Here is a 13,580-nt window from a genome sequence, read left to right on the forward strand (position 1 = left end):
GCTATAAGGCAGGAGAAAAAGTAATTTTTTTCTTTTTTTTTTTTAAATTCCAGAATTTCCGTGTTCTTTCTGGGTCTCATTGAGGTATTTTTCATAGTTGGAGCTCCTTGTAGCACACAGCATCTTTCCTCTCATACATGCTTTTTCTTCATATAAAGGTATATGAGCTTTCCTATGAAGCTCTATTACAGAGCTATTGTACCAGCCCTTAGGTTTCCCAGCCCTGTATTTCTGCCCTAAGGAAGAGGAACCTAATAATATTTGATTTCTCAGGCTGTGAAAGCTGACAACACCTCATCTCTGTCTGTGTCTAGATGTTTTTCTATACTATGTCAGCCTATGAAAACAGCAAAGAATTTCATGAAATGAAGATGTATGTGTCATAGAAATTACTTAATTTGAAAATATTTTTGTGTTTAGAGTCATTTATTGAACAGTTTCCTTATTCATTGAGCTGGCTTTTTGATATTTGTATCTAAATATTTACTTGTGGTTTAATGATTTAGGGCTACAATCTGACGAACAGCCTACAGATTTTCACAAAGAGGACAGTTCCGTTTGTGAAACTGTGAGAACAGAGTTAAAAGACCAAGAGAGCGAGGACAGTGTCACAGTCGATATTCAAGCATCAGGTACGCTATTTTTGGGTGTGCTTCATTTTGTATAGATGTGCAATGTAATTTTTCGTTAAATAGTACTCCATAGACAAATAAGGAAATTATTAGGCTTTGTCTCTGTTCCTTGTGACTGAAAACATTCCGAATAGGTATGTATTTGGTTTTGACACAGGTGTAAGAGCAGGTTGTGGAATTCTGTCTTTGAATTGCATACAAATTAAAAAGTACAGTCTTTGAATTCTACCTGATCTAATCAGCGGGCATAAATTCTTTTCATGCCAATCAGCATACTCGAGTTACTGTTCTGCATTTTATTTCTCTGACAGAGTAAATGAAAGAGTTGGAGGTGAAAGGGATTGGCAGTCATTTTAGCAGGGAATGTCTTTAACACGTTAATGAACCACTACGTATTTATCTAATACATGACTGAGCCTCACTCTAGGAGCTCTTGCAGTTGGACTTTTCAGGGCATTGCATCAAGGAACATGCACTGATAACTATTTTATCAAGCAGCAGAAAAGGTGGAAAAGATATTTATCCAAGATAACTTACAGCCTCAAATTAAGCACACTCAGTGCTAGAAAGTTGTAGGCCTATCGCAGATTAGTTTGGTTTTCCATGGAAATGCATTTACTTCAGCCATGTGCTTAATGGGAGACTGCTTTGCAGAACCAGTTGAAGAGTAGAGCAGTGTTTTCATCTGTTCCCATCCAAGATGGGAATCACATAACAGCAGTAAGCTTTTCTGTTTGGTTTATTTTCTTTATAAATTCTGAAGCAAGACCTCTTCAATGTGAATGAAAAAAAATTAAAGCTTTTCTGCAGTCAAAACAGAAATAAGCATTTTGCAAAGGTAGTATTTGCTGGGCCTGGATGTCCTATTACTGTCCTTGAAATAAAGCAAGTTTCAGCATGGTGACCTTGCATATAAAGGAAAGGGAACTTTCCCAAAACCAAGCTATAGCCAAAACAAAGATCAGAACGATTCACACAAGCATTTTACTCTGCAGTGAAACATGGGAGACGCACTATTGCAAATACACTTTGAAAAGCGAACAATACATCACTACAGGAATGCCTGAATGACATAATACAATGGACATCCAAAATGCTGTAGTATCTGACCTATTTGGATAAAGGCTGAAAAACTGCACATAATAGTATATCTTTTTTTAGATTGCTTAAAAGTATGAAATTATTAATTGCTCTTACAAAATGATGCATTGACCAAGTGAAGTCAAGACAGCTGCTACTCAAATTAAATAATTCGTGTAGATCTGTTGAAAATACTTTTGAAAATCATAGAGTCATGAAATCATAGAATCACTTGGTTGGAAAAGACCATTATGATCATCAAGCCCAACCATACCTGTCCACTACTAAATCACATCCCTAAGCACTTCATCTACCCATCTTTTAAATACATCCTGGGATGGTGAATCAACCACCTCCCTGGGCAGCCTCCACCAGTGCCCGATAACCCTTTTGGGGAAGAAATTTTCCCTAATGTCCAATCTGAACCTCCCTTGGTGCAGTTTAAGGCCATTCTCTCTTGTCCTATCACCTACCACTTGGGAGAAGAGACCAGCACCCACCTCACTACAACCTCCTTTCAGGTCATTGTAGACAGTTGCAAGGTCTCCCCTCAAACTCCTTTTCTCCAGGCTAAACAAACCCAGTTCCCTCAGCTGGTCTTCATAAGACTTGTTCTCCAACCTCTTCACCAGTTTCTTGCCCTTCTCTGGGCATGCTCCAGGACCTCAATGTCTTTCTTGTAGCAAGGGGCCCAAAACAGAACACAGTATTCAAGTAATTCACCAGTGCTGAGTACAGGGGCAGAATCCCTTTCCCTGGTCCTGCTGGCCACGTTGTTTCTGATACAGGCCAAGATCCTGTTGGCCTTCTTGGCCACCTGAGCACACGGCTGGCTCATATTTGACTGTTTTGTTTGACTGTCAAACAAAACCCCCAGGTCCCTATGCCAGTGGCTTTCCAGCCACTCTTCCCCTAGCCTGGAGTGCTGCATGGGGGGGTTGTGTCCCAAGTGCAGGACTCTGCCCTTGGCCTTATTAATCCTCATCCCATTGGCCTGAGGCCATCGGTCCAGCCTGTTCAGATCCCTTTGTAGAGTTTCCCTACCCTCAAGCAGATTGACACTTCCTCCCAGCTTAGTGTCATCCACGAATTTACTAAGAGTACATTCAATCCCTTCGTCCAGGTCATTGATAAAGATACTGAACAGAACTGGACCCAGCACTGAGGTCGAGGGGAACACCACTTGTGACTGGCCTCCAACTCTATTTAAACTCCACTTACCATAACTCTCTGGGCCCAGCCATCCAGACAATTTTTTACCCAGCAGAGGGTGCGCCTGTCCAGGCCAGTGGAAGCCAGTTTCCTAAGCAGAATGCTGTGAGAAACTGTGTCAAAGGCTTTACTGAAGTCCATGTACATGACATCCATAGCCTTTCTCTCATTGGTCAAGTGGGTCACCTTGCCATAGAAGGTGATCAGGTTAGTTTGGCAGGATCTGCCTTTCATAAAACCATTATGACTGGGCCTGATCACCAGTTGTCTTGTGTGTGCTGTGTGATAGCACTCAAGATGACCTGTTCCAGACCTTCTCTGGCACCAAGGTCAGACTGACAGGCCTGAAGTTTCCCAGATCCTCCCTCCAGCCCTTGTAAATGGGTGTAACATCTGCCAGCCTGCAATCCACTGGAACTTCCCCCATCAGCCAGGACTGATGGTAGATGATGGAAAGGGGTTTGGCAAGCACCTCCCCCAGCTCCCTCAGTACCCTTGGATGGATCTCATCCAGCCCCATAGGCTTATGAATGTCTAATTGACTGAGCGGGTCTTTAAACATTTCCTCATGGATCATGGGAGCTTTGTTATGCTCTTCCTGCCTGTCTTCTGGCTCAGGAGGCTGAGTAGAGTTAATCTTTGAAAATGAAGAACCACAGAGTTCTGATCTTGTTCATGTGATCAACTCAACTGTAAATTTAAAAAAATGGGTATGGAAGAGTTTCACCTTCTTACCTGAGGGAAAGGACATCCCTCTCAACTCATTCAACAGTTGGCAGCTCTGCCATGTTACTAATAACAAGAAACTCAGTTGTGATTTGGAAGGAATTGGAGCCACTCAGCAGCTGTGAAGAACTGTTAGTATGAAAGCACAAAGGAAGAACAGGTTGGCCTTGCTAGACAAAGACATTGGAAGTTAAATACCAGGGAGGAAGAGGGGCTGTTTCAGTTGAAGTTATGGTAATGAGTAGATGTAAAGGGACTAAGTCAAAGTGTGGACTAAAAAGTAGAAGGTGGCTGTAGAACAATGGAATAAGGGTGCAATCTTAGTCTGAGTAGAAAATCCTAACTTCTCATTCTGGAATTTGCTCACTTTATGAAATGCATGGAATAACAAGTTTGTCTGCTGTGAGGGTCAGCTTGTCTATGCCACAGAAGAGAGTTCCTGGTGAGCAAATGTTTTTCTATTAATGTTATGGATTTCATGAAGAAGTCAGTGTTGTTTGTGTTTTGCTAGGTCTTTCTTGAATATTCTTGTCCAGTAGCAGTAATATATGAAACCAAACTTTATTATTATGCTTTGTTTATTGTGCTATCCAGAAAACCAATGCCAGGCATACTGCCTCTTGGAAGAAGCAGCCAATCCTGTTCTAAAAGATTTGACAGATCTGGGTGTACTTGCTTCTGTAAATTGGAGCTTTGACAGCATTAAATTTGATCATACAAGGTTTTTCTTAAAACAGCAAGAGAAAATTATATGTGATCGTTTTAAAGAAGGTATGTATTTTTTAAAAAATAGTTGTTTTTTTCTTATTTAATACTAATACAGGTTTAATTGGTGACACAGTGTTCAAGGTGTTTGATGCATTAACAATAAAATTTTCTGTGATTTGTCTTGTGGAGCACAAAGTCTCCTGCTTTTTCAGCATTACATTTATCTTTTATGCAGCATGTGAAAACCCTGTAAAACCAGAAAAAGTTAAAACAAAAGTCAGCAAAATCAGTAACCCCTTGTGAAGATTTTTGACTATAGATAAAGGGTCAGGAAAACTTCACAGCAAAATACAGACTGTGTTTGACAAAGATTTAGAAACCTGTTGGGTATTGTGGATTATTTTTTGAGTTGGATTGCTCATAGTTGAAGACTAGTGTCTATTACCTGCCAAGTTTCTATGTTATGTCACAAGTTATGCATTAAATGTGAGGTATTTAATCTTTATTGCTTTCTGTGCACTTAGAATGATGGTATTGGTCTATTGCAAGATTATTATTCCCTGCTGGTCTTTTCTTTCCTAACCCAGTATCACCAAGTGCTCCAGTTTTTGGTCATACATCATGTTTTCTTACTGTCCTGCTTTGTTTCTAAAGGAACTGTGTTCCTCACTGAGCTTTTTTGATGAATGGTGTCAAGAACTGGACATTGTCCCCAATTTCAGCACCTTCACTGACAGACATTAATGATCACTTTTTGTCTTTTGATACAGAATGGTGACAGGATTTTTGTCTTCCATGCTGCTTCCTGCTAATTCTTCTCTGTGTTGTGTTCATAAGTTAGATTTTACCTGCCTAAGTGCTTCACCTGTCTTTTTAAAACAAAAGCTGTGTTGATCATAACACACACAACTAGCTGTTTTTCTTGTACAGTGTATCTTGTTCAGTAATTACTTGATCCACTGTAGTCATTTACTCAGTAGCAATTTTCCCCCACCAAGTTTTAGCATCTTGAAGTATGTTTTTAACTATTAAGCCCACTCACACTGCAGCAGTCACATATTTTAAGATAATGAACTGCACTACTCCCCAAAATTCCTTCCTTTTTCAGATTAGTAATTCCTTTGTGTTTAGCCAAGTCCTTTAAGATTTCTTCAAAATAAGTACATAATACAGAATAGGTAGCCCATAAATTGTTTGATTTATATTATGGGTCCAAAAAGGTGCAGATGTCTTTTGAATTTACCTTCTCAAACAAGGTTAGGATTCTCACCAGAGAGGTCAATTAAGTGTGGGGTAAATGATATAAGACTCTATGTGGGTCATTAATAGAAGATAATAGGAATTTTTCTCATGATACATGTGAAGACTAGCTGGCTCCAAACCACTTGCTGTAAAGAATGTGGCGTTTATAGTCTAAATTTTTCTGAAAAGATTCTATGAAAAGCTCAATTTGAGGTTATCACTGCTTTAAAATTGTTTGTTGATTGGTGGATAGTCTGTGATGTTGATTTCTTGGAAAAAGTCCTGAAATGTTTGGAAAACAGGTCAGATGGAGTTGCTGTTGAAAAATTTAGTGATTTGACAAGTCATATGAGGAAACAGTAATATGAACGGCTGGGCTTGTATGACCAACCAAAAGATGGGAAGTGTATCTGTTGATGTGTATTTTTAAAGATTGCTGTACTAAAATCCTAAGACAGTGTGGAATCAATGGCACACCTAGGGGAACTGTTATCCCCTCTACACCATCAATTCCTACACACCTTGAATGAACATTTCCCTGTGTGCCTCTTGCACTGGGTCAGATGACATGGGAGAAGTAATGCTGTATTTTAAGCTATTTGCCAAGACCACCAGATCCAATCTTTCAAGATTATGTCTGTCTAAGTGAATTTATTGAAAATTCTAACATACCAGGATCTTTTCAATTGTTTACATATGTATAGCATGATTTCTGGAATTTTATTGACTAGGCCTGCATCTTCTCTTTGTAAAGGTAAAGTGAATGAGAAGGAGATCATGCTGTTCAGACATGCTGCACTTGTGCACCTGCTGGTGACAGTTCGAGATCTTCTATTAACATGTGACTTGGACACAGCACTAGGTTTGTTTTTAGTAGTGAATAATGATAGCCAGAAACCCAATGCTTTGTGTGTATTCTGCAGCCTGTCCTTCGTGTCAGTAGGCTGAGATTCTTTGCCATGACTGTACCTCAAGAGTAGCTTCAATAAGACATCCAGCCCTATTTGCATCCTTATTTCTGTTCCATCACTATAAATTAATTCACTGCAGACTGTACTTCAGTAGTTTATGTGTTTAGCTTGTGGCTAGCACACCACTGTTCATGTTATGATATTAATTTGCCTAAGAAACATTCATGTGAACTTCCACATATAGAAGGTGTTGTCTTGTATCTCTGAATGACGAATTTTCATTGAAATGACTGGTGGAAACTGAGAAACATGCAAAAATGACAAGCCCTTTGTTTTTTACAATCCACCATCCAAAAGTTTGGAAGGATTTTCACCTAAAAATATCCTATGGCTCCTTGAGGTACTTAAAACTGAGGGCATTTTAAGCAAAATCTGAAATATTATCTAACATTTCACAGTGCAAGGAGTTTAAAGTTATAGTCCAGTTCTTAAGCACTGGGCTCACACAAATGCTATTTTTAAGTTTTTCTGGTCTTACACTATTCAGATTTGGAATATGAACATTTGTTGTAACCCAGTTTTAAACCTGAGGTGATAATGCAAATATTGAAAAGTTTCCAGAGCTGTGTATTGTGAATTTTTGGATGCATCATTTGGGATAAATTCCTAACAAGCCAAAGTTAGCATTTATGAATGCCCTAAAATAATTGGGCTCTCTCTGGCTTTATAGCAGACAAGGTAGTTCAAAGCATCAGCCTCTGTCACTCTGAATTATCATTTGATGAAGGATGTTTCCTTAAGATTGATATAAAATGGAAAACATCTGCCATAAAGAGAACTTTGGGGAAGATAAAGTATTTTATATTCACTTAAATAGTTCCAGCAATAAACATGTAGGAAAAAAAATAGAGAGTGAGTGTATAAGTAGAATCATAAGTAGAATTCTTACAGTTACTAATAAACAGTGTAGGAGGATGGGAGGGAGACAAATGTGCGCTTGTTCCTCCTCTGTTTTATTGTGGCAAAAGCACTCCTAGATGATATATCAGAATTACACAGCACCTGTCCTTCCCAGCAAAAACGACATGCAGGAAACTGCAGAAGTAAAAAAGATATGTAAAAAACTTAAAATATTGAGCCCATACTAAGTACACCTTGTCCTCATTACGGTTGTGATGCTGTGCTGTGCTGTGTGATTCATCACATAGTTTTCTTACATGTATTTTTTCTTCGTATATTTTGAAATAACCCTAGCATTTCTTACCATTTATAAACAAAAGGCATCATTCAGAGTTGAGAAATAGTTGTGATGATATGAACAGTGGTGAAAACACAGGACAAGTTCAGCTTTGGACAGTGGAATATAGATGATGTTATTTAGAATAAAATATACAGACTACTCAGCTGTAACAGTGCTGATGATAATATCTGCAGTTGTGGAAGGCAATGTTGCATAATTCTAGCTGGAGTCATATAGCAGGTGCTGCAAGAAGTATGGCAGCTGTATAAATGCAACTTAGGTACCTGTTTAGTAACAATAGTGACCTTCCATATTGGTGAGCTATTAAATGTTCATGGTTTTTTGTGCAAGACGCCTTCACATAATTTTTTAATTTATGGGTAGATTAAACATAAACCTTAGCAATTGTCTTTAGTCACTGCAATTACTTCTTTTGTTGCTTTATTAACAGTTTATTTGTCCAAGGCAAGGGATATCTATAAAAACATCTTAGAATCCTGTTTGAATAACATCTGGAGGCAGCTGAAGATCATACAGTACAGCAGCCAGAAAAAGCACGAAACAAATCCCAAAATAACAGAGCTTCAGTGTCAGATCTTAAAATGGAAGCGAAGTTACGGAGAGGAACACAGTGTTAAGGTTAACAATGTAAACAATTTCTCTGAGCAAACAAAACCACTTCAAACAGTGAATAATTATAAAACATCTTTCAGCGAGGGTTGGCTTATGGAAGAAAGTCTTATAATTATCTTTCCAATTCACCATATTGGTTAAATAAGGATAATATAAAGATTAAGACCTCTCTCAGGAGCAGTGCAGGTTTTTGTTTTATCAAATCCCTCCTTGATGTATGACTGAAATAACATCAGATGAGTTTTAACATTGCCAGGACTTCATCTTGTTGCAGGTGGTTTTGTTTCCCTGATAAGTAAGTTGTATTATATCATTTACAAAAAAATATGTTATAACCTTTTATTTGAAGGCCTTAATCTTCTGCTGTAAAGAGAATCATAAGACAAGTCAGGATTGTGTACTGGCACAGTGTGGCTCAGAGCACACACATCATGGAGCGTGTGGGTATTGTTATCCATAGGCAACCTCTGCTTAACCCATGTATCAGGCCGATCTCCTGGCTTTATAATTATATAAGAATCAATTATCCACAAGAGATAGCTATGGCATAGAGGATACAGTTGTGGAGAAGATACAAGTTATCAAAAAATCCATCTTTTTTCTGGGTATTTTGGATGATACCACACAGTGCGAAACACTGTTTCCCTTTGCAGGATGTTTATTGTTTATTTGCAGAATACTTACCACATAATAAAACAGAAGGGATAAAATATATAATTTTTAAAGTTTCCTGGCTGTTTGGAATAGATTTTATGCTGCTGCATGCAGTCAAAAAAAAAAAAAAGTCTTGAAGCTTACTTTGATTTATTTGAAATTCTTTCCATATTTGCTTCCTGGAGCTTTCTTTTTCTGTTTCTGTTAAAAGTTGCATTAAGACCTCTGACTTTTTCCGTTTCTGTTAAAAGTTGCATTAAGACCTCTGAATATCTTTTGATTAAATTTTCTTGAGAAGAAAAATATGATAGGTTATTTTATACCCTTTTAGAGTTTGAAATGGAAATGAAGTAACCAAAACAAGATGTTGATTATCTTGGTGTCTGTCTTTCTATAGTCCTTCTCAGGTGATTTCAGCATCATGTTCTTTTTCTTAAGAGTAACACATTTTGCTTTGTGATACTAGGCTTATGCTGCACTAGCAGACGTACAACAGCTTTGTCATCTTAATGTCAGCTCAGTGAGAATTTTGGTTTTCTTCTGAATTCCACTATGTACATTTTTAAACGTTTTTAACTATAATTTTCCTGAGTTTTAACTTGCTTGCAAGACTTAAAGTTGGGTCATGCACACATCTACGCCATGTAAGAGTATGTATGGTTTTAGTAACAATTACAAGACTGTTTACAGTTCGCTAACACTCAGAGACAGGTTTCAATGAGCCAGAATAGGCATAAGGAATATCCTAGGTTTAATAAGAAGTAACTGCTTTATTGAATAAGCCTTTTCCTGTTCTGTCATATCACATTGGCATCAGTTAACATGATGTGAAATGTGATAGTCTCATTATTCTTTTATTAGCCCAACTGGTTATTGATGCAGGATTACAATGGAATGTTTGCTTTGTAATCAAGAATTTCCCAGTGGTATAGAATAAACTGAACTTCACTCTTTGTTTCATTATCTTTTGTAGTCATGATTAGATAGAACATGACTAAAAATGTCATCTAGTTCACAAAAACATGCAATAAGTACACTGTTGTATCCTCTCTGAAAAATTTGGTCTGCATTTTAAAATGCAGTTGTCCAAAACTGCTTTGAAAGGAGCCAGTGGGTTGTCAGGCAGCTATTCTGTGCATGACATACGGAAACAGAAATCTGCCTTAAGCTTGTCAGGCAGACCAGTATACAGAATTTTTACTGACAAGATCTAACACAGTATTAATATATAATATATATAATTATATATATATTATTATTATGTATGTTATATATTAATATATATTCTGTATATAATTGTCTTTCATCTCTAAGTCTTAAAAGTGAGACAATGCCATGTGCCTTCTTAAAAATCTTGTCTTGTGTGCATCATGAAAACTGTCTGTACAATGTCACAAAGGTTCAGAGGTCATCATGTCTGAAAGTATGGTGTAAATCCTGTATCTGGGTACATATTCTTTACATACTTTGAACATATGTTCAGTTTGTACCTGTTGAAATGGTGGAGAAGATACTCACCTTCTCTGTCAGTGATTCTTTTTAAAGCTGTGTCAGTTTGGTAGATTCTAATCTTTTCAATGCTTTCATCTTAAGCAGTATTTAATGAGTCCAAGAGATAAGTGAGCTCTAGCAGGAACACTTCAGTGCACTCCATCTATGGTCTGGAAAATCTTTCTAATTAGTCCAGCTGTGCTCTAGTATCTCCCTCCAGTACATCATCTTGCAAGCTGAGTTCTAGACATCTTCAGTTTAAGTTTTGCCTCTGTAGGGATAATGCCTTTAATATGACAGTAATAATCTGTCTAGCACAACAGTAATAATGAGGTATAATGTCTTTAGATGGTATCTTTAAATAGCACTTTTACTTTGAATCAAATACTCCAGTATAAGGTTTCTTCTAGAACATCTTTGTACATAAAAATGAATTCCGATACTGATGTCTTCTGTAATGTTTTTTCCAGCTTTTATGATACTGCACGCATACACCTAAGGTACAAATCATTGGCAATAGAAGAAAAACCACCAGCAAAACTTCAGCCTTGGGAGAGCAGACTTTGAGCTGCTGAAGGAGCTAATTAGTAAGGTCCTCCCTAATTAGCTGAAGGAGATAATTAGTAAGGGAATATTTTTCTGAAGGTATTGGGGTCTGTGAATGTTGGTCACTTTTTAGGAGCGGGAGCAAGCAATTCTGACATGTCAGAAGTCAAGCAAGCAGAGCATAAGGCCAGCTTGGCTGAGCACAGATCTTTTAGTACTTTGGTGGAAAAGGAAAATGTATGGATATTGTAAGCAAGGAAAGGTGGCATGAGAGAATGTGATGCTGTCTACACGGCAGGGAGAAAATGCGTGTGTCCAAAGCCCAATTACAGTTGAAACTGACCAGCGCTTGTCCTTTTTTAAATGTTAACAGCAAAAGGAGAATCAGAGATAGAATCAGTTGATTGCTTGGCGAGGTTTGTCACCTCACAAATAGGGACATAGACAAAGCAGAGATGTTCAGTGCCTTTTCTGTATGTCCACTGGTGGACCCTTGGGACCTCCAGAGCCCTAATTGGGGGATATAAATTCCCTGCCAACTTGCACCTGTTTGAGAATTGCTGCTCCAGCTGGAGACACGTAAGTTTATGGAGCCTGACAGGATGCATCCCAGGGAACTGAAGGAGCTGGCTGATGTCATTGCAGGACCTCTCTCCATTATTTCTCAATGGTCTTGGGAGTCTGGAGAGGTCCCAGTTGACTGGAAGTTGGCAAATATTGTCCCAGTTTTCAAGAAGGGCAAGAAGGAAAGCCCTGGTAATTGCAGGCCTGTCACTCTCACTTCATTGCCTGGTAAAATTATGGAAAAGATTGTCCCAAGAGTTACTGAGAAACACTTGAGAGACTGCACAGTCACTGATCCCAGCCAGCATGGATTCACAATGGGAAGGTCCTGCTTAGCTGACTTAATTTCGTTTTATGACAAGGTCATCTATCTAGTTGACCAAGGAAAGACAGTAGCTGTGTTACAGGCCAGTGGATTTTAGCAAACCTTTTGGTACTCTCTCTCACAGTATCCATCTGGATGAAATGTCCAGCCCACAGCCAGACAAGTCCATAATACATTGGGTGGGCGTTTGGTTCATGGGTTCAGACTCAAAGGGTTACAGTAAATAAGGCTATACCAGGCTGGCAGCCAGTCACCAGTGGGGTTCCCCAGGGCTCATTTTTAGGGCCAGTGCTCTTTATGCTTTTGTAAATGATCTGGACGCAGAAATTGAATGTACTTTAAGTGGGTTTGACCCTGCTTCTAAATTAGGAGGCAGCATGGACTGCCGTGAGGGCAGGAAGGCCTTACAGAGACATCTGGGTAGAGAGCTGGGCAATCAACAACTGTATGGAATGTAACAAGAGCAAGGACTGGACTCTGCACCTGGGATGGAGCAATCCTGGTTTTACATACAAACTTGGGTAAGAGAGGCTGGGAAGCAGGCCTGCAGAAAGTGAGCTGAGAGTTTGGGTTGGTGGCAAGTTGAATGTGAGTCAACTGTGTCTTAGCAGCCAAAGTGGCCAGCTCCGTCCTGGGGCGCATCCAGCACAGCATAGGTAGCCAGTTGATGAAGTGGATTGTCCCACTCTACACTGCAATGTGAGGTCCTACCTCAAGTCCAGTGTGCAGTTTTGAGTGCATTAATATAAGGACATCAAATTATTAGAGCGTGTCCAGAGGAGAGTAACCAGGATGACGAAAGGCCTTGAGGGCAAGATTTATGAGAAGGAGCTGAGGTCACTTGGTTTGTTCACCTCGGAGCAGAGAAGGCTGAAGGGTGACCTTATCACAGTCTACCACTTCCTCAAGGAGGAGAGTGGAGCAGGAGGTGCTGATCTCCTCTCTCTGTTGACCAGCAATAGGACATGAGGAAGTGGAATGAAGCTGTGTCAGGGGAAGTTCAGATTGGACATTAGGAAACGGATTTTTGCTGAGAGGGTGGTCCAGTCACTGGAACAAGCTCCCCAGGGAGGCAGTCACAGCACAAAGCCTGTCAGAGTTCAAGGAGTGTCTGACAACGCTCTTATCATATGGTTTGATTTTAGATAGTCCTGCGAAGAGCATAGAGTTGGACTCAATGATCATTATGATCATCTTCCAACTTGAGATGTTTGATGATTCTGTGATTGCTGTTTTGGAAAACATCAATGTTTCCATTTTTGCCACATGCTTAGTCCATCTCGTGCTTTTTGTGCGAAGGAGATGGAAGAACGTATGCAGGCTGAAAGAACAATTTCTTTACAGTCTTATAGTTTCTTTTGCTTTTCTTCTTCCAGATACTAATCATAACAAGAATGGACTCTGAGAGAGAAAAAGCTGCTCTCCTTCATACTTTATCTAAAGTAGAAGGTAAGTAATTATTTTTGTGTGTATTTTTGAAAGAAAAAATGGCTCTTATTCTATGCTTCATTGCATTCCTGTTTGTATGCTTTTTGCAGGTGTTTCTCCCTTTTCTCCTCATTAGGAATGTTTCTATGTGCTTTCTCACTGGTTTTAGTTTCCTGAGTCTTTCATCT

General features: G+C 39.0%; 1 protein-coding gene across 1 annotated transcript in view; it reads left to right on the forward strand.

Moving 5' to 3' along the window:
- The window catches only part of SHOC1 (shortage in chiasmata 1), a 50,186-nt gene that overhangs the window by 22,488 nt on the left and 14,118 nt on the right, over nt 1–13,580 (forward strand). Inside the window, exons 11-16 of the mRNA XM_054054032.1 lie at nt 507–632; nt 4,245–4,421; nt 6,355–6,462; nt 8,203–8,520; nt 9,521–9,558; nt 13,317–13,413. Coding sequence (XP_053910007.1) covers nt 507–632; nt 4,245–4,421; nt 6,355–6,462; nt 8,203–8,520; nt 9,521–9,558; nt 13,317–13,413 — 864 coding nt within the window. The remainder of the gene's footprint in view (nt 1–506; nt 633–4,244; nt 4,422–6,354; nt 6,463–8,202; nt 8,521–9,520; nt 9,559–13,316; nt 13,414–13,580) is intronic.

This window comes from Cuculus canorus, chromosome Z (assembly GCF_017976375.1).
Source record: "Cuculus canorus isolate bCucCan1 chromosome Z, bCucCan1.pri, whole genome shotgun sequence".
Lineage (NCBI taxonomy): Eukaryota > Metazoa > Chordata > Aves > Cuculiformes > Cuculidae > Cuculus > Cuculus canorus.